The following is an 18,630-nucleotide window of genomic DNA, read 5'->3' as shown; positions in this document are numbered from 1 at the left end:
CCGCTCCGCGGCATGTGGGATCTTCCCGGACCGGGGCACGAACCCGTGTCCCCTGCATCGGCAGGCGGATTCTCAACCACTGCGCCACCAGGGAAGCCCAAGACTATCTTTTTAATATTAGTATCTCCAAGCCTAACATGTAGTAAGTCATTGGTGAAGGTTTGTTTAAATAATTGGTTGATAAATCCAGTGTGAATGCTAAAAATAATTGATATTAATAAGCAGGAAGTTAATCTGATCTTTAATAGATTCCATTCACTCTTAAATATTAATTGGGCACCTGCTGTGTGTAAAGTACCACCACAGAATGCCAGGGAAAGGGTTCAGTGATGAATCCCATCAGTCAGGTGGGACATCTCATGGATAAGCAGGCAGTTATGGCCTATGATGACTACAAAGGAAGATGTGTGCTGTGAGTGTGAATGAGAGGACAAGTGCACTCAAGGAACAGGGAAACAGTAGAACCTAGAGCATTGTTTGTTTGAGCTTGGGAGAGCCTGGAGCCATCAGTAGGAGCCAAATCGTATGGTTCTTCCAAGGCGTGTGTAGGGTTTGGAGGTGGGGGTGACTCTGTGGTTTCAGAAAGATGACTTGGCTCTAGTGTTTGCTCTAAGGAATGTAGCACTGAATGAATTGTTTGCAATGTATTGGGCTATTTACATTTTTTCATTTCTGTCTTTAAGCAACGAAGTGGCGAATCTGTTAAAGTGCACCAGCTTGATGTTGCCATTCCCTTGCATCTCAAAAGCCAGCTGAGGAAAGGGCCCCCACTCGGTGGTGGGGAGGGAGAGGCAGAGTCTGCAGATACGATGCCGTTTGTCATGTTAACCAGAAAAGGCAATAAACAGCAGGTAAGAATCTGTCTGCCGTGTATTCACAGTTGGTTGTTAGTTATCAAGTGTAAGCAGTAACTTTGTTTTATAGGTTCTAAATTATCTTTTGCTTACAAGGGGAAAGACTGGAAACATTTAAAGTATTCGGTGATAGGGACTTCCCTGGTGGTCCAGTGGTTAAGAATCCGCCTGCCAATGCAGGGGACATGGGTTCGAGCCCTGGTCCGGGAAGATCCCACATGCCGTGGAGCAACTAAGCCCGTGCGCCACAACTACTGATCCTGTGCTCTAGAGCCCACAAGCCACAACTACTGAGCCTGTGTGCTGCAACTACTGAAGCCCACTTACCTAGAGCCCATGCTCCGCAACAAGAGAAGCCACTTCAATGAGAAGCCCGCGCACTGCAACGAAGAGTAACCCCTGCTCGCCACAACTAGAGAAAGCCTGCATGCAACAACGAAGACCCAACACAGCCAATAAATAAATAAATATTCAGTGGTAGAAATAATTGTATCTATTATGTGTACAGATGACACATCTGACTTCTATGGAATGGACATTTTTTAATGGAAAGGACATTTAAAACTTAAATCAGGGACTTCCCTGGTGGTCCAGAGGTGAAGAATCTGCCTTGCAGTGCAGGGGACATGGGTTCGATCCCTGGTTGGGGAACTAAGATCCCACATGCTGGGGAGCAACTAAGCCCGAGCGCCTCAACTAGAGAGCCTGCGTGCCGCAAACTACAGAGCCCATGTGCTCTGGAGCCCACACGCCACAACTACAGAGCCCATGAGCCCTGGAGCCTGTGCACCACAACTAGAGAAGGGAAAAAATCCACATGCCACGACTAGAGAGAAGCTCGTGTGCCACAACGAAAGATCCTGCATGCCTCAATGAAGATCCTGTGTGCCGCAATGAAGACCCGATGCAGCCGGATAAATAAATAAATTAAAACAAAATTTAAATCACATGTATTTGTTAGAAGATATAAATACCTGGACTTTCAGTAGAAGGGTTTCATGTGTAAGCTCAGGGTGGGAAAGGAAAGGAGGGTGAGGGCAGATAATTTCAAGAAAATGCTCACTTGCCGAGATTTCTCTTGGGAAAAAAACAAAAATCATTGTTTTCTGACCCCTGATCCTTCTCCTCCATTCTCCTTTAATTACCTCTTCCTTCTTTCCCTTATCTCACAGATGGCCCTCAAAATCATTTCCCCGACTACTAAGCTATCACTTTGATTCATACATTCACTCATCAAATGTTAATTGTCTACTATGTGCCAAATACCATCCTAAGTGTGAGGCTACAGTGATGAACAAGATGCAGCCCCTGGCCTCGTGAATGCACAACCCAGCTGAGGGAGAGAGACAGCATAATATATTTGCAGATAGTGAAAAGTGCCCTGAAAAAATAGAGCCTGGCTCTCAGACACAACTCTAGGATACATCATATATTACCAGTTCTGTAAAAAAAATTCCACACCTTAATATTTCTGAAATCAAGCCGCCTCTTAGAGTTGGTGGACTCTTGGGATAATTGACAGCATTTTTTTCTGTTTTAGTGGTATGTAAAATAATGGTGCATCTTATAATTAATGGAAGTGTCTATGAAATACAGTGGCTACCACAGCTTATCACATACAAGCTTATCCCCCATTCATTTAAATAGTCATTTAACAGATACTTATTGTTGACTTGCCACATACCAGGTACTGTTGCATGTGCAGAAATGCAGGAGTCAACCAAGTCCCTCCTCTCTTGGGAGCTTTCATTCTAATATTGAGAGGCAACAATAAAGAAATAATATCAGGTTGGAGACAGTGCTGTGTTGGAAGATAAAGCAAGATAAGAGGATAGAAGAGACCTGGTGGGGAGGAGGTGATGAGAGGGAGACAGCTGCTGCGGGGGTGCTTGGAGAAGACCGGGAATGAGGTGTTCTCTGTGAGGGCAGGGATGTTCTGTTTCCTCCCTCCCAGCACAGCCTCCAGGAGATGATGCCTACCTTAATTTTTTATCTCTGCTTTGGTCAGGTAATTTCTTGTTACTCAAAAGATCAAAGTTGTACAGTAAACCATTATTTTGCTGTAGTGCAAATAAATCTTGAGATATGAAAACTGAATACCAGTTAGGATCACGGAATGGAGGGCTGGGAACAGGGTTTCCATCATGAGTCATGTTTAAATAGTTAACTTTGACTTCGATTCCAAGCACTGCTGTATCTTTTTCAGACACTGTCTTCCTAATTCCTTTCTAGTCGATAGGACTTTCCTCCATCGCAGGTTCTAGGGTTATCAAGTTTTTAGGAAAGTTCCCCACCTTTCTCACCCTCAGGCCAGAGATGAGCCCTCACATTTCCCCTCTCCCTCATCCTCCACCCAGTCCCTAGAAAAATAAGGGTTTGTTTTTGATCAAGACCCTAAACTTGGTGTTGGAGTGAGATCTTTGTAAAATTGCTCTTCTCAGCATTTGGAACTGCTAGTTCACCATGGTTACCAGGATTCTCAAAGCCCAGAGTTTTTGCTTTTCTTTTCTTTTCTAGGGATGACCTAGTACTCTGAGTAGACTTTTCTATTTCAGTCATCACATTTTAGCTCTGATTCATTTTCTTTTTCTTTAAAAGCTCTCAGCTTCCCCTTTCCACTCCCTCGCTCTCCCCTCATCACCAGATTTCTTGGCACAAAAAGGAAGTTTGTTTTTTTTTTTTTAAATTGTGAAGGGTAGTACGTGGCAACGTCAGTTCAGTAGGCCTTGGTTCCTATTCCCGTACAGCTCCTGAACATTTGTACTACATTGGCACACTTCTTGAGCCTTGACTTTTCTTATTTAAAAGGAGCCTTAGGAATATCTTTCTGTGAAGCTCAAATTACACAACAGTAAATAATCAGTTTTCTTCATTCGTCCCTCCCTTTTCTGAGGCACACATGAAAATTCACTGTACCTGTGAATTTGCACACCCCATTTGATCTTTTCAGAACGTGTAGGCATAAAATTAAAACCTACCTTCAGAAACTTTGGAGCTTTGAAAAGTAAATTCATTTCAGCTGTCCTGAATTCTAGATTGTATGGGTCAACATAGGACCGTATGTCTGTGTTTTAGAAGAAATATTTTTGGTTCAAAGTGGATAGATTATATAGTGTGTAACCTATATAGCTTCAGAATGAGGAGTGAAGTCCTTTTCTTAAAATGTGAAATTTTGTTTAAGGAAACATTTTTATGGAACTTTATTTTTAAAATGTTAGCAAACATGAAACGAGAGCTCAGAGTACTTGGTTATTAAGTAAATTTTCAACTCATAAACATTATTTGGAATTTTGGAAAATGTTCAACTTTAGGAACATTATTTGAAGAAACATCACTGTTATTTTGTGGTCTGAAGAAGAAAGTATATTTTGTTCTGATTTTTATTTCTTTATTTGACTTTTGGGTGTTGGACCTCCTGGTGCAATGGGTTTTTTAGAAATGTGAAATGTGTAGCCTTATAGGAATCTTTAGTTTTTAAGTGAAAGATCTCTTTGTGTACCAGATTTGTGCCCAGAAATAACTTTCTTCTGTAGTCAGTAGGAAAAGAAAAATTTGTTCCAATGAAGTAAGTAGTTGAAAAGAAAGGATACTGTTGATAGTTTCTTTCTATATTTAAATGTCTGTGAATTAGAATAATGAATTGAAATAAAATGTTTTGATCATTAAAGCAAAAGTTTTAATGTAATAGAGCCATTATGTAATGTTTTAAAGAATTTTTTGATTGTTTTAAACAAATGCACAATATGTCTATTATAGTTTAATACTTGGTTAACAGTCCTGAAACAGGGACATCCTGCTAAAAACAAACCATTCCGTAGATAAGAACTGTCCCTCATAATAGAGAAATAGATCTCATTGGTCAGTTGCTTAACTCTTTCTCTTTTCCAGTGTCACAGCTATCTTTGGAATACGAAGGTCTGTTAAGCCTGAAGGTGGACTAGACTGTATAGTTCAAGAGGGCAGAACTGATTCCAGAGGGTAGAAATGGAAAGGGTGCAGATTACAGCTTGCTGTTTAAAACCCTTTCTGATAGTTAGCCATATGTAATAAGGTCTGCACAGTGGAAAATGATCCCCTGTTGCTTAGATGTGTGCTCCCAAACAGGGTGCAGAAAAGAGGAGCGTCTGCTGTTCCTGGAGGTTGAACTTGATGGCCTTCCACTTCCCATCCAGCCCTAATGGGTTTGTCTCTAGTAGAGTAACACTGTTGTCTGTTTACGTTCTTAGATGATGCTGTCTTTATTGACCTCTTAAGGAAGGAAAGATGATTATTTTTCTAAACTCATTTAATTCTACTTACTAATTATTTGAAATGTTTTTTTTCTCTGATTTTCTCCAGCCGTTTGTGATTTCTTTATTATTATTTTTTCTCAGTTTAAGATCCTTAATGTACCCATGTCTTCCCAACTTGCTGCAAATCATTGGAACCAGCAACAGGCAGAACAGGAGGAGAGGATGAGAATGAAAAAGCTCACACTAGATATCAATGAACGGCAAGAACAAGAAGATTATCAAGGTATCAAATCCTTTTCAGGATGGAAGTGGAAATTTGGGCTTTTAAAGTACAGAACATCAAACTTTTATTCTGCACTTTTTCATGTCATGTTTGTATATATTTAACCTGAGAAGTTGTTGTTTTTTTTTTTTATGGTACGCGGGCCTCTCACTGTTGTGGCCTCTCCCGTTGCGGAGCACAGGCTCCGGACGCGCAGGCGCAGCGGCCATGGCTCACGGGCCCAGCCTCTCCGGGGCATGTGGGATCTTCCCGGACCGGGGCACGAATCCGTGTCCCCTGCTTTGGCAGGCGGACTCTCAACCACTGCGCCACCAGAGAAGCCCTGATTGTTTTTTGTTTGTTTGTTTGTTTGTTTTTTGCGGTATGCGGGCCTCTCACTGTTGTGGCCTCTCCTGTTGCGGAGCACAGGCTCCGGAAGCGCAGGCCTAGCGGCCATGGCTCACGGGCTTAGTTGCTCCGCGGCATGTGGGATCTTCCCGGACCAGGGCACGAACCCGAGTCTCCTGCATCGGCAGGCGGATTCTCAACCACTGTGCCACCAGGGAAGCCCCACCCTGATTGTTTTTTATATTCCATTCTGTCTTCATTTTTCTCTCACTTATTTTGTAAAGTAACACTAATGTAATTTTTGTCATATTTTGCTTCCCCCATAATTCAGTTAGGTTCTATACCGTTAGAGCTATGTTTGCAAGTGATATAGTACTAAGTTTTAATTGCCTCATGCTGCCAGTCAACTGTGAGCAAATTATTATTCAACAAATGTCATTTCTTTTGTCTACTTGAGAATCCTGGTCTCGAGGACCCTCTGTTCCTTCAGATTTGCGGGCATCAAGTTAAGATTCCAGTTTTATGCAGACATACCCAGCACACTTGGATTAACTGGAACTTTACATATAGAGTCCACTGACACTTCATAAGTCAGCCTTTTGTCATTCCCCCGTCATCCAGATTTTAGAGCCATAACATGGCTGTCTATATAGTGCTATACTCACAGATTGCTTTTTGTGCAAGAGATTGTTGTATAAATAAATAGCTGGTTTTCTATCTTTTTTTGTTGTTAATTAATTTTTTTTTTTTGGCCATGCTTTGTGGCATGTGGGGTCTTAGTTCCCTGACCAGGGATCGAACCGATGCCTCCTACAGTGGAAGCATGGAGTCTTAACCACTGGACCACTAGGGAAGTCCCAGGTTTCTATTGTTAAATCCCACTTCTAGAATCTTCTCTTCCAGTTCAGTTGATACCCAATGTTCTTAATAATAAATAATGGTAGGTGACACTCGGTGTAAGTGCTTACTATGGCCGGACACTTATGTACTTTATAAAATCACTTAATCCTCACAACAATTCTATGAGATAAGTGCTTATTATTATTCCCATTTTACATTTAGGGAAACTGAACCAGAAGTCACATAGCTAGTATGTGGCAGAGCTGGGATTTGAGCTAATATTATCTGGCTCCAAATGCCGTTCCCGATAGCTGTTGTACTAAACTCCTTCTTACGCTGTTTCACTGCCTCATGACACTTAACGTCGTGGCCGCATTGACTGTAAAGGGTGCGTTGTATGAGCAATCAAGAGCATGTCTCCTCTCTTGATTGCTCTTCTTGTACTTCTTAATCATTTTAGTCCATATAATGGTTATTTTTCTTTAGTCAGCTACCTGACAGAACTAATAAACTTGATCTCCGTAGGATTTTATTTGCTTCTTGGGAATACATTTACCAATGTTAAATGCCTCTTCTGTTTTGCTCCTAATTCCAGAAATGCTGCAGTCTCTTGCCCAGCGCCCAGCTCCAGCAAACACCAATCGGGAGCGGCGGCCTCGTTACCAACATCCAAAGGGAGCGCCTAATGCAGATCTAATCTTTAAGACTGGTGGGAGGTAGGACGGTCTCTCTTATTTCTGCCTTAGCTATTTTTCATGGTGTCCATGTGAGCAAATTAGATAGTTCTGGATTATACCTAATGGTCAAGGCCCGATGATTAGCAAAATAGAAAAGTCTTTGAGTTGTAGATATTTGAGTAAAGAAAACCTATTTATAAAATTGTTTGTTTTTTAATCTTAATTTCAGCCAGACCAATCTTGGCTTTCACTTTTTCTGAGTGGACTTCTTTGGATTTTTTAGTTTCCTCTTTTGAGGACTAGTTATAGATTAGTTTGAGAGAAGTCACAGGCTTTTTGTTAGAATCTCTCAAGCCAGTGTTATGTAATCATAATGTTTACAAAAACTTGAAACCTGTTACTAGACTTTCAGTCATGCAGATTGAGTTTGTTTTGAAGTATTTTGTTTGTTTGTTTTTAACTTATAAAATATCCTGCTGGGATTTATGCCAGTTCTTCTTAAACTTGAGTTGCTTAATGTGAAATAATTAAAACTCTGTAAGGTATTTCATATAGAAGATATTGCCTAAGACCTCACTCATCTTTTTTTTAAAGTTGTTGAAAGTTTTGCTGAGATCTGATCTGAAGACCCGTACCTATCAACTTTGTTTTCTATCTTGTGTTTGGGTTATTATCAAAAGTGACATAGACTTTGTGCTCTTACTAGTTTTCCTTGGGGTATTAGTATTTAGACTGAGGCTCTACAGCAGCCCTCAAATGTTGTCACCTTGTTGTTGGAGACAGGCGAGCAGGTGTGGAAAAGAGTGCTGGGGTAGAGAAATGGTCCACTGAGGAGAGTAGTAGCATTGGAGAAAACGCAGATGTTCCAGCCTGTGTCTTTACTCACTAAGTATATTTGTGTTCCTGGTAACATTTTTCTTTGAACTCTATGCTCAGACAACTCTAATCAAATTGTAATTTAGGAAATTGGTTTGTCATTGACAGTTTAGGGATCTGTTTTTTAACAGCTCTTGAGTGTAATTTTTTTTAGAAATCCACGTTACAAATGATGTACAATAGGCATAAGATATTAGGTTATTACCTGACCTTCATTAAAGTCCTTTAATAATACCTTTTATTGTGCTAAGATGTGGAACCGGCTAGGTTAAGAAAGAGGCCATGAAAATTTTAGTTTTCTCCTTTTCCATTTTTCTTAGAGTAGCTTTAAATATATACCATTGTGTTCTTGGTAATGTCTGCTCCCTCTTTCTTATCTTGACATTTTTCATCAACTTCACTGGACGTATTGCAGCCTAACATCTCTGAACAGCATTGTTTCTGTTAATCCCTAATCCTTTCTCAGTTTAGATATTGTAACTGTAGCATCGTTTCCTAATTTTTCAATGTTTGGGTGACTTTACAGAATCAATAAATATGACATTTGCTACATAATTACTATTTGCAGTAGGATTTGCTCCCTCCGCTTACATTTCATCCAGTACCTTCCATGGGTTCAGTCCTGCACTATGGCAAATTCAGAAGTAGAAGACAGAGTCTTTACTCTCAGGCTTGTAGTCCAGTGGAGAAACCACGTCCAGGAACTTGACCGCTAATTCTCCCCTAGTCATGTATTTATTTTAAAAATCACGGATGAAGAGTCTAAGCACCAAGCATTTCTCAAGGAGTATGGAATAAAAATATGGGAAACCAGATGTATCAACTTAAACATGCTGCTATAGTTGTGTATATGAACACAGAGGTGTGCCTTTCTTAGTTTGCTACCAGTTACTTGGTCGTTTTTCAAAGTTCTTTGTTACCTTTCTGATTTCCTTCCCTCCCTCCAGCCCTGCGGGCAACCAGACTTGGAACTGGCCATGCTGGCTCTCTCTCACCTCGGGCTCACTGTACATCTGCCTCCCCCGCCCCTTCCATGATACCTTGGCCTTGGCCCCGGGCCACCTCAGTGCTCCGTTCAGCCATCTGGGTGGCTGTCTCGGAGCGCTGTGCACGTGGGCCCCCCTCTTCTGTCGGCACACTCTCTTCCCGTGACCTCTGTGGCTCTGCTGTCCTTTCTGGTCTTCTTCTTCCCTCCATGCCTCCTCTGCTTGTCTCCTGACTCCAGGATGGCCTTGCCTCCTCCTGGAAACACCCATGCCCCTCAGGCTGGTCCTTGGCCCTCCTCGCTTACGCCGAGCGCTCTCGCAGGAGGTGTCCCCTCCCGTGGCTCCGGTACCAGCTGGGTCTCCAGCCCAAGCCTCCACTCTGGTTTCTGACCATGTGCCTGCTGTCTTCTGAACAACCACCTAGATGTCTCCCGGGAACTTCGACTTCAGCGTGTCCCCGCCCCATCCTCTCCCCTCCTCTGTTCTCTAGCGCAGTGAACGGAAGCTCTGCCCTCGCAGTTGTCCAAACTAGAAAAGGAAGTTTTGTTTTTGACTCTTCCCTCTCCATCAGTCTCTCTGTGTAGTTAATTAACAAATACTCTGAATCTACTGGTAAATGGCTTTCTCACACTGGCCCTGTTTATTCCACCTCCGCCACGGAGATCCTAGATCAAGCTACTGTCACCTCTCATCTGGATTACTGCCTGCAGCCTCCAGATATGCTTCTCAGTCTCCAATTTCAACCCCTTCCAATGCATCCTCTCTGCTCTCCCCACAGTGTTCTTTCTCAAGTGCAAACCTGCCATCTGACCAGCAGTGAGCTCTTGTGCTTAAACTCTTCAGTGGCTCCTCGTGGCTTGTGGGATAAAGTCCCAACTCCTCCCTTGGTTAACATGACCCTGCGTGATGGGGGTGCACTCCCCTTACTGGCTTTACCTCTTGTTATTGTTTCCCCTACTTCCACCCAGCTGGCCTTTTAGCTCTTCTAGTTATGCCCTTTTTTGCCTCCCTCTGTTTGGAACCCTTTCGGGCTCTTCCCCAGATAACTCCTGCTCCTCTGTCAGGTCTCCCCTTGAAACTCGGGAGCCTGACCCTGCTGCCCTGGCTCACTGTGTTTCCCCAGACCTCGTTGTGCTTCGTCACCTGCTAGCTTGTCTCCATCCCCCAGGAGACTGAAGACTCAGGGCAGACGTGAAGCCTTGTCTTGCTTTCCGTGTTTTCTCCTCTGGAGGTCTTGGTGCCTGGCACATAGTAGATGCCCAGTAAATATTTGTTGAATGGACAGAGGGACTTCAAAAAAATCTGTGCTTAGTCATTTAATAAACTTTCTTCCTGTGTTATGCTCCCTAGCACCCTCATTCCCTTTTGTTTTCCTGATTTTGTGAGACTCCCAACTCTTGAGCTACTTGGATTTACCTATTTTAAATCTCTTCCTAAAATAATGACTTGGAAAAAAAAAATCCTAACTTGTCCAACACTCTTGAAAATGGCCCTCTGTAAAGTCTTATGGTTTTATAGTCTTCTCAAAGCCAGTGCTCTTAAAATGCAGGTTCGGATGAACATTGTAGAGGAACAAGCAAATGTGTAAAAGTGAGTTTTTGAGCCTTTCAAGTACCAAAGGTTCTTTGCTATTTTTAAAACTTAAGTGAAGAAATGTAGTCATGTGGAAGAACATTAGGTGATGGGTGGTGTCTTTTGGTAGTTTGGCTCCTCTTTATTTTCTTCTATTTTTAATGCTGGGCCAGACTCAGTAGGAACCTGTGCATCTAGAGCCGTGGTCCTCGGGTGTCTGCGTGCTGAAGTCCTGCAGAAAGAGGCAGAGGCAGGTTCTGTGATTGAGGTCTGAGAAACTGTTTTCAGTTTGACTCTTAACTTGGCTAGTTCTTTTTTTTAAAAGTTATTAAATTCTTGACATTATGTGTCAAATAAAGGGAAATTTACTTGGAAACTGGTTATTAAAGCAGTTTTAAGTTTTTATTACCTGTAGATTTTGATAAGGCTCCCAGACATTAATTATAATGATTTTTATATTTTATAATCAGGATTGAAATAGGGCTGTAAGTTAAAATTTCAGTCCTTCTCCCTGAGCAGGAATACTCTAACAAGGAATAAGCATTTGCTTATAATGAGTTAAAATGTTAGTAGCACTCTAAGTAACACAATTACCAAGGTGTTCCGTAGTGCAGGACAGGGTTGCCTTCTACCCTGTGAGTGTTGAATAAACTGTGAAACTCAGCGTCTTTGGCAAGTGTTAATACTAATACGGTTTATATGCTATAAATTTCTGTGGATTATACCAGCGCTCCTCAAACTTTAAAATACCTATTTTAACCATCCTGACTCTTGTTAAACTGCTGCTTCTGATTAGTTTCTAACAAGCTCCCAGGTGATGTCAAAGCTGCTGGAGTGTGGACCACACTCTGAGTAGCAAGGGTTTATAATAAGTGTGTCTTATTTATCAAAGACTGTGAACGCTTTTCCTGTCATTCATTGCGTTTATCTAAAGTATTCTGTTTTAGACCATTGCTTTGTCTTGACATCAGGGGAGAGACTATTTCTTTCTCTCAGAGAATACTTCTTCTACTGACCTTTTCCCATTCAGTTCAGTTCTGCACGACTTACAGATGTATCCAGCTGAAGATAGACTTTTCCGTATTTGCATTTTATTCTCTGAAAGCTTCTTGCTAATGCAACTTGCCTTGTGAGAGACAACCTATATGAGTTTGCTAGAGCTGCCAAAAGAAAGCATGATAAACTTTGTGACTTAAACAACAGAACGGTTTGCCTCACGCTTCTGGAGGCCGAAATCCAAGGTCAGGGCTGGGATGGTTCCTTCTGAGGCCGAGAGGAGAATCCGCTCCAGGCTCCCTCCTGGCTTCTGGTGCTTTGCCAGCAATCTGTGGCATCCCCTGGCTTCCACAGCACCATCTGACCCGTGCCTTCATCTTCACGTGGCGTTCTCCCAGGGTGTTTGTCTGTGTCTGGGTTTCCTCCTGTTACGAGGACACAGTCACACTGGATCAGGGGCCCATCCTACTCCAGTCTGGCCTCGTCTTAACAAATTACATCTGCAGTGACCCTGCCTTCAAATAAGGTCACATTCTGAGGTACTGCGGTTAGACTTCAACGTGTGAATTTGGAGGGTACACCGTTCAACCATGACACAAACCATGAATTTTCAGCATCTTAGAAAGTAGTTACAGGAGAGCTACTGGGACCACCCCCTTCTGATCAGCATCAGAATTGCTCTTTTTAGTGCCCCTCTGCCCCCTGTGGTGTTTTAGTCCAGTAGGATTTTTGTGTGCTCTTTAAAAAGCACTGACTTGTCTGCAGACATCAGTGAATTGTGGCTGGGGCCTTTTTTAGGGGCCTTTTCTTGCTGGAGGGTCGTCCTCAGTCCTGGTTCTTTAACATTGCCCTGTTTGTGCCTCTAGGAGACGTTGATCCAGCAGCACGTGTCATTTCATTAGGTCCTGTATCTGATGTTGTGGATAGTGGAGTCCTCCAGCAATTGAATGAGAGCAGTGGACACATCTCAGCATGTCGGTCTAGAGAGTTGCGAATCTAAACCTGGGACAGGCTGGGGCCATGAGGCAGAAACAGCAGCCTCTGCCAACACCGGAACAAGCCGACGCTTCCAGATAAGGCAGAAAAGGCCTTTTGTAATGGAAATCACGTGAGGGTTCATCTTCTCTTGAGAATGCAGTCAAGAAATGAGATGGTTGACTTGATTCCTGAGCAGTTACACCAAGAAGAGCATCAGTGAGATGATTGAGCCGAAGAAGAAACGGTTGTAATGGTAATGGTATGGGGGAAATGAACTTGAGCTTAAACTTGATTTGAGTTACAGTGTCTCTGAATTGAACATCCCAAGTTGGAAGAAGATACCTTCGGGGGCTCCAGGACTATAGTAGCAAAGTATAGAGCAAGCAGTAAAATCTTCTAGTGAAAACTTACATGCAGGACAACAAAATGATGAAAGATATCCAAATACCAGATAATCCACCAGGAAGGCTTTTGTTTAGGAATTTGTTTCAAGAGGAACAAGGGATGAGGGAGAAAAATCAGTTTTATCCAACAGAGTCAGTAATGTAACATTGCCTATTAGGGTAAAAAGAAAATGTGAAGACGATTAGTGTACAAAGCATGTACCCAGATGGCTTAGGGGAGTCTGACACCAGCCTAAGAACAGGGATAGTTGAGCCCATTGTAAGTATCATTGAAAACAGACAGCGTGCCAGGCAGATGTCACAGAAGATGGACGAAGGACAGCGAGAAGGGGATCCGGAGATTGTGTTGACCTTCATGGGTTTACAGCCTCTGTCTCTAAACAAAGTATGGAAACAGTAGAGCTTTTATTTTGCTTTTGTTTTTGTTTTGTTTTGTTTTGTTTTCCCCCCACTAAGTAGAAATGAGCATTCTTAGTCTGTTTCTGGCAATCTGTTAATTTATTAGGATAGTTGTCTTTCGTTTGCTTTCCAATAGGCATAGTCAATTTAGTTGAAGAGCACATCTGTATGCTACAACTTGATTACATCTTTTTTTCTAGCTATTTTGCATTTTTTCTTTTACCATGTTTCAGTTTCTGCATGTAGAATTAAATAAGAAACAAAACTTGTAAAGTTGTAACATTTCACATGGAAATGCTGCCCGATCTTCACCAGCTTCAGAAATCTGACCTTTGCCGATGCTGCAATAAAGTGTTGTAATTTAGATTTGGTGTGGTTGTGTTTTATTTGGTTTGGATTTTGGAAACCTATTAAATGGGTAAATCAGTATCTTCCACAGTCATCACTATTCTTTATAAAATAGTCTCAGAGACGATTTCTTTAGCATTTCACTAGTATTGTTGCTCTCCCTTTAGCATCTGTTATTTGCATTGTTTTCCTGGGTTCCTGAGTTAGCTTACCTTTGGGGTCAGTACAAAAAGTAGCCAGTGGAGTCCAATAGAATAAACATTTTTAGAATAGGCTTGAAGCTGGTTATGATGGAAAATGCTGGCACAGCACAGTCTAGCCTGGGTTGGTGTTCATAAACACCAACCTTACTTACCTTCTTACCCACGTGTGTGCCGTGGGGCTGATAAATGCCTCTGTAAGGCAGGTGGTTCAGAAGGGAATTGCGAGAACCATCGTTTTCAATTTCTTTCCAGGTGTTTATTCCAAGACTGGCTGAGACGATCCAGAAGGCGTGAAGGAAGTTTCAAAACTCGACTTAATTCTCTTACCCCTATTTTCCAACCCTCATCGCCATCTTCCTTGCTGACCTGTGTACTATTCCTTGCTATTCAGTGTTGAGGAGAATGGTTTACAAGTTTTGTCATGTTTATATTGTTTCCAAGTTTAAATTGTTGGAGGGAACCAGGGGTAATTCTGTTGTGTATCATGCACAAGGCAGAGAATATCTGAAAATCAGCTGTGATAATTCACCTTCATTCACTTTTCATCTTTCATTTGGAAGAAACAAGGTCACTAGCAGGTGTAACCATAAGGAAAGTAGACCAAATAAGATGGGGTGCAGCACTGTGCTCTATTCCGTTAGATTTCTGTAGCAGAGATAGGTTACTGGTGACCAAAAGATTAGTGACACGTAAGATAGGTTCTGTTTTAACCACCAAGGAGCTTGCTTATATTTAAAAACATAAATAAGGGGGAAAGCCTGCTGGATTTTGGAGAAGACTGCTTCTCACACATGGTCAGTCGTTTGGCCTCTTTCCCCCACCTTGTGATCCACCGAAGGTAAGCAGAGATGTGAACAAACCTGGTGTTTGCTGTCACACTTCTCCCTTTGATCCTTTGATGCCTCTTGGGGAACAAATAAGCTGAGAAGGCCTCTGGGAAGCCCAAGGGTCACTGTCCCAGTGAGTCTCTGCACTTGCCTACGAGAGCCGCCCAGGCCCCGTGAGCTTATACCCCATACAGTACCTGACCCATGTGAGACCTGGGGGCTGGACAGATAGCACACAGCAGCTGGAAGAGCCCAACAAGGAGCCAGACTAGAAAAGGCAAACCACATAAACAGGACACGGCAATACCAAAGGGGAGAGCATGGTACAGGATGCTGAGAGACCTGGTGGGGTAGTAATCCTGGAACATGTACAATGTTAGTCCTGGAAGAGACACTCAGTTTGCAGATGGGGAGTCATCCTGAGCAGTGCGGTGACTTAACTTTCAGCGTAGTGAGATCAGTCATTGGCGGTATCAGAAATTTTGTGATTAGCAGAAATAAACTTGTAGAAAGGAAATAGGCCCAGAGTGGTGAGGCCAACAGCAAAGAGAGGTGTAGACCTCAGATTTCCTAATAACTCCAGCCATATCATAGAATATCTTTGGAATACTCATAATGGAAAATCTGGGATAATTTTTTTTTAAGACAAAATGTCTTCTTACAAAAGGCAGAGATGAAATGTATCTCAGGTTCCTTTCTAAAATGGTTTTAAAATTTAGTGTGCTTGGACGGGGGTGAGGGGTAAACCTCCAGCTATCTAGAAGCCTCTTTCATTTAGTTGCAAATGAAAGAGACCCAATTTGAATTCACTTAAACTCACAGGAGATTATTGTAAGGATCCTAAAGTTTGAAACCAACATGAGAATATTGTTGGGCTTTAAAGATACCTAAATGCAACCAGAATCCTCCAGTGTGTGTGCTTTCTGCTCCTTGTAGTCTGCTCAGGTGTGCCATAACAGAATACCACAAAGCAGCAGCTTAAGCAGCAGACACTTATTCCTCACAGTTCTGGAGACTGGAAGCCCAAGCACTGCTTTTTGGTGAGGCTTCTCTTCCTTGGCTTGTAGCCGGCACCCTCACGTGGCCTTTATTCTGCATCCCTGGTGTCTCTTCCTCATAAGGACACCAGTCCTATTGGATTAGGGCCCCACCCTTCTGACCCCATTTAACCTTAGTTACCTCCTTAAAGGCTCCATCTTCAAATACAGTTAACATGGGGGCTTGGGCCTTCAACCTATGAATTTTGAGGGGGGGCACACAGTTCAGTCCATAATACTCATTGTAAACTTGGCTGCCAACAGCTCCTGAGTTTTAAATCTTGCAGCTACAGAAACAACCTGATGGACAGTGCAGCCAAGTCTGCATACCCACAGATCCGCTGGTCCATCCTTGGATCTGTGGTCAAGGGGGCAGGTTCTGTGAAATCATAGCCACTCAAGCAGGAGCCTTAAGAATTACCTGGGGGGAGGGGCACTTCCTACACTCAGTTATCCATAATTGGGGTTCTCAGATTTTAAACATGAGGTTTCCCACATAGATACATTTATTTCTAAAGTTTGGATTTTAAAGAGCTCCAAATGTTTCATCTGTACAACCGCTCATTAAAACATCTCTTTCACTCTGTGTGGCTGGCACCAGGGTATAGCTGCCCCAGCTCTGTCGGGTGCTCTTCCCTAGACTTGTTTTGAATGAAAACAGAATGGAGGTGGAATCAATTTAAAAATATTTAGCATGCTATAAGTAAAATCATGTTTTTGGCATTCTTAAAGGCAATTTTTTAAAAAAACCTTTGGACAAAGTACAAGGGACAGTTAGCCATCTTCTGTTATCTCAGTAGAAATTCTTTCTGGAGGAGTAACTTTGGAAATTGTTGGATTATTACTCAAATGTTTGTTTCCTTGGAAGCAGTTCTAGTTTTATAGTTATTGGGGAAAGCGTTTCAAATTCTGCTGAGTGTGTGCGTGTATGTGTGCAAGTGCTCATGCTATTACCCTGTCTTTGGTTTCCTATTGATACTGTATAGTCAGTCTGATTAGATTCCTGGATTTAAACATTTAGATGAATACTTGGTGACCATGAGAAGGGAAAGACTGACCCCATTCTGTATACCAGGTACTGGGGATACAGAGGTGGGGGAAGAATCACTGCCCCCATGGGACTGATGTTCTAGTAGGGGAGACAGACAAGAAATGTGAAAATTTCGGGCTTCCCTCGTGGCGCAGTGGTTGAGGGTCCACCTGCCGATGCAGAGGACACAGGGTGCCCCGGTCGGGAAGATCCCACATGCCGCGGAGCAGCTGGGCCCGTGAGCCATGGCCGCTGAGCCTGCGCGTCTGGAGCCTGTGCTCCACAACGGGAACGGCCACAACAGTGAGAGGCCCGTGTACGGCAAAAAAAGAAAGAAAGAAAGAAATGTGAAAAATTCCATGAAATTAAGTGATGGTATCTGTAAAGTGCTTAGCTCATCACATGGCACATAGGAAGGGTCCATCTGATGGTGGCTAGTGTTACTATGACACCTTTGCATATGCCGTTCCCTTTGCCAGAAATGTCCTCTCCTTACTGCCTGGCTGTGCTACTGGCCTTCCAAGATGAAGTTCAAGCTTCGCCTCCTCTAGGAAACCTTGCTGTCCCCTCATCCCTGATTTAATTTAGATGCTTTCCTTGAGCTTCATCAAAGGGACCTCTGCCTGCCCACCTGCCCCTGGCAGGGGGATGAGGTTAATTGGAGGGTGGTGCTCAGCGAGTGTTCTGCAAGAGGCATGCAGAGCCCCTTGATAGGAGTACCAGGCTAGGACTGGGGGACCCTGTGAGGTGCTCAACACGTGCTTCCCCCAGACTACGGGAATTCTCAGGGAATCTGCTCCACCTCAGGAAGTGTGTGTGGCCACGTTCCCAAACACCTCCGCTGCCATGTCTGCAACAGGACTTCCGTGCTTGAAGGTGGAATTTTTTGCCAGGCTTCTTTGAGCGGGCGTCGGCAATGGAGAAGAAGCGGATGGAGCAGAACAGGCAGCGGATTTGAAAAGACATCTCAGCTTCATCAGGTTGACCACCTGCTTGTGTGTGTAGCAGAAGGGCACGGAGGGCTGGTTCACTATGACTTCTGTGTGCATGGGCGCCACTGACTGAACACCGAGCCTAGGAGGGATTGTAAGGAACGGCCCAAATCCCCCAGTGATCTATAATCTTGTTCTAAGCCACGCACAGAATGTGCAGCCTCCCATGTCGGCCCAGGGCCATCAGGCGCTGCCCCTGCCTTGATTCTGGTGAGGTTGGGGGGCGCTGGCGGGGGACCAGGGTTCTGCTCCTACCACTTCTTGGGTAAGTTTCTTAACCGAAGCCTCACTGATGTCATTTGTGCAATGAGAATCAAATGATGGATTTTCCAGGGTGGTCGTGAACGTAAAGCATTCACTCAACACCTACCACGTGCTAGGCTGACGTCCCAGTGACACACAAGGCAAATCCTGCTTCTATGGAGTTTCCGTTCTTGGAGGGAGAGACACACAGGAATGAAAAATTAAGAAAAATATCAAAATGAGAGAAGCTGAGATGGATACTGCAATGCCGAAGGCCCTTTTCTGGGATGGGCTTAGCTGTAGGTGCAGGAGGGCCCACGGAAGCCCACGTGGAAGGGCCGATGGAGCAGGAGCACGAAGGCCTGGCGTCCTCGGCCCAAGTCAGGACAGCCCAGCCCAAGGGCCAGTCCGGCCGTCGTTCAGCCCACATCACAGCCGCCTTGCCCCTCTGCCCATCTTGCTGGCCCCCCTCCACGGCTGTTGGTCCCAAGCGTGCTCCCTAATGAACATCGTGTGCTCTAACCTC

At 43.5% G+C, this 18,630-nt stretch overlaps 1 protein-coding gene across 4 annotated transcripts in view; it reads left to right on the top strand.

The window, feature by feature from the left end:
- Window positions 1-18,630, top strand: part of UPF2 (UPF2 regulator of nonsense mediated mRNA decay) — a 210,224-nt gene that overhangs the window by 80,989 nt on the left and 110,605 nt on the right. For 2 of the 4 annotated variants that reach the window (XM_067030264.1, XM_067030263.1), the window contains exons 19-21: window positions 684-851; window positions 5,228-5,369; window positions 7,132-7,252. In XM_067030264.1, coding sequence (XP_066886365.1) covers window positions 684-851; window positions 5,228-5,369; window positions 7,132-7,252 — 431 coding nt within the window. Of the gene's footprint in view, window positions 1-683; window positions 852-5,227; window positions 5,370-7,131; window positions 7,257-12,509; window positions 13,789-18,630 lie in introns of those variants that run through there. The other 2 variants (XM_059056674.2, XM_059056676.2) reach the window with 2 other exon arrangements.

This window comes from Kogia breviceps, chromosome 3 (genome assembly GCF_026419965.1).
Source record: "Kogia breviceps isolate mKogBre1 chromosome 3, mKogBre1 haplotype 1, whole genome shotgun sequence".
Lineage (NCBI taxonomy): Eukaryota > Metazoa > Chordata > Mammalia > Artiodactyla > Physeteridae > Kogia > Kogia breviceps.
The sequence above is the reverse complement of the archived record's forward strand: the minus strand, read 5'-3'. Positions and strand labels throughout refer to the sequence as shown.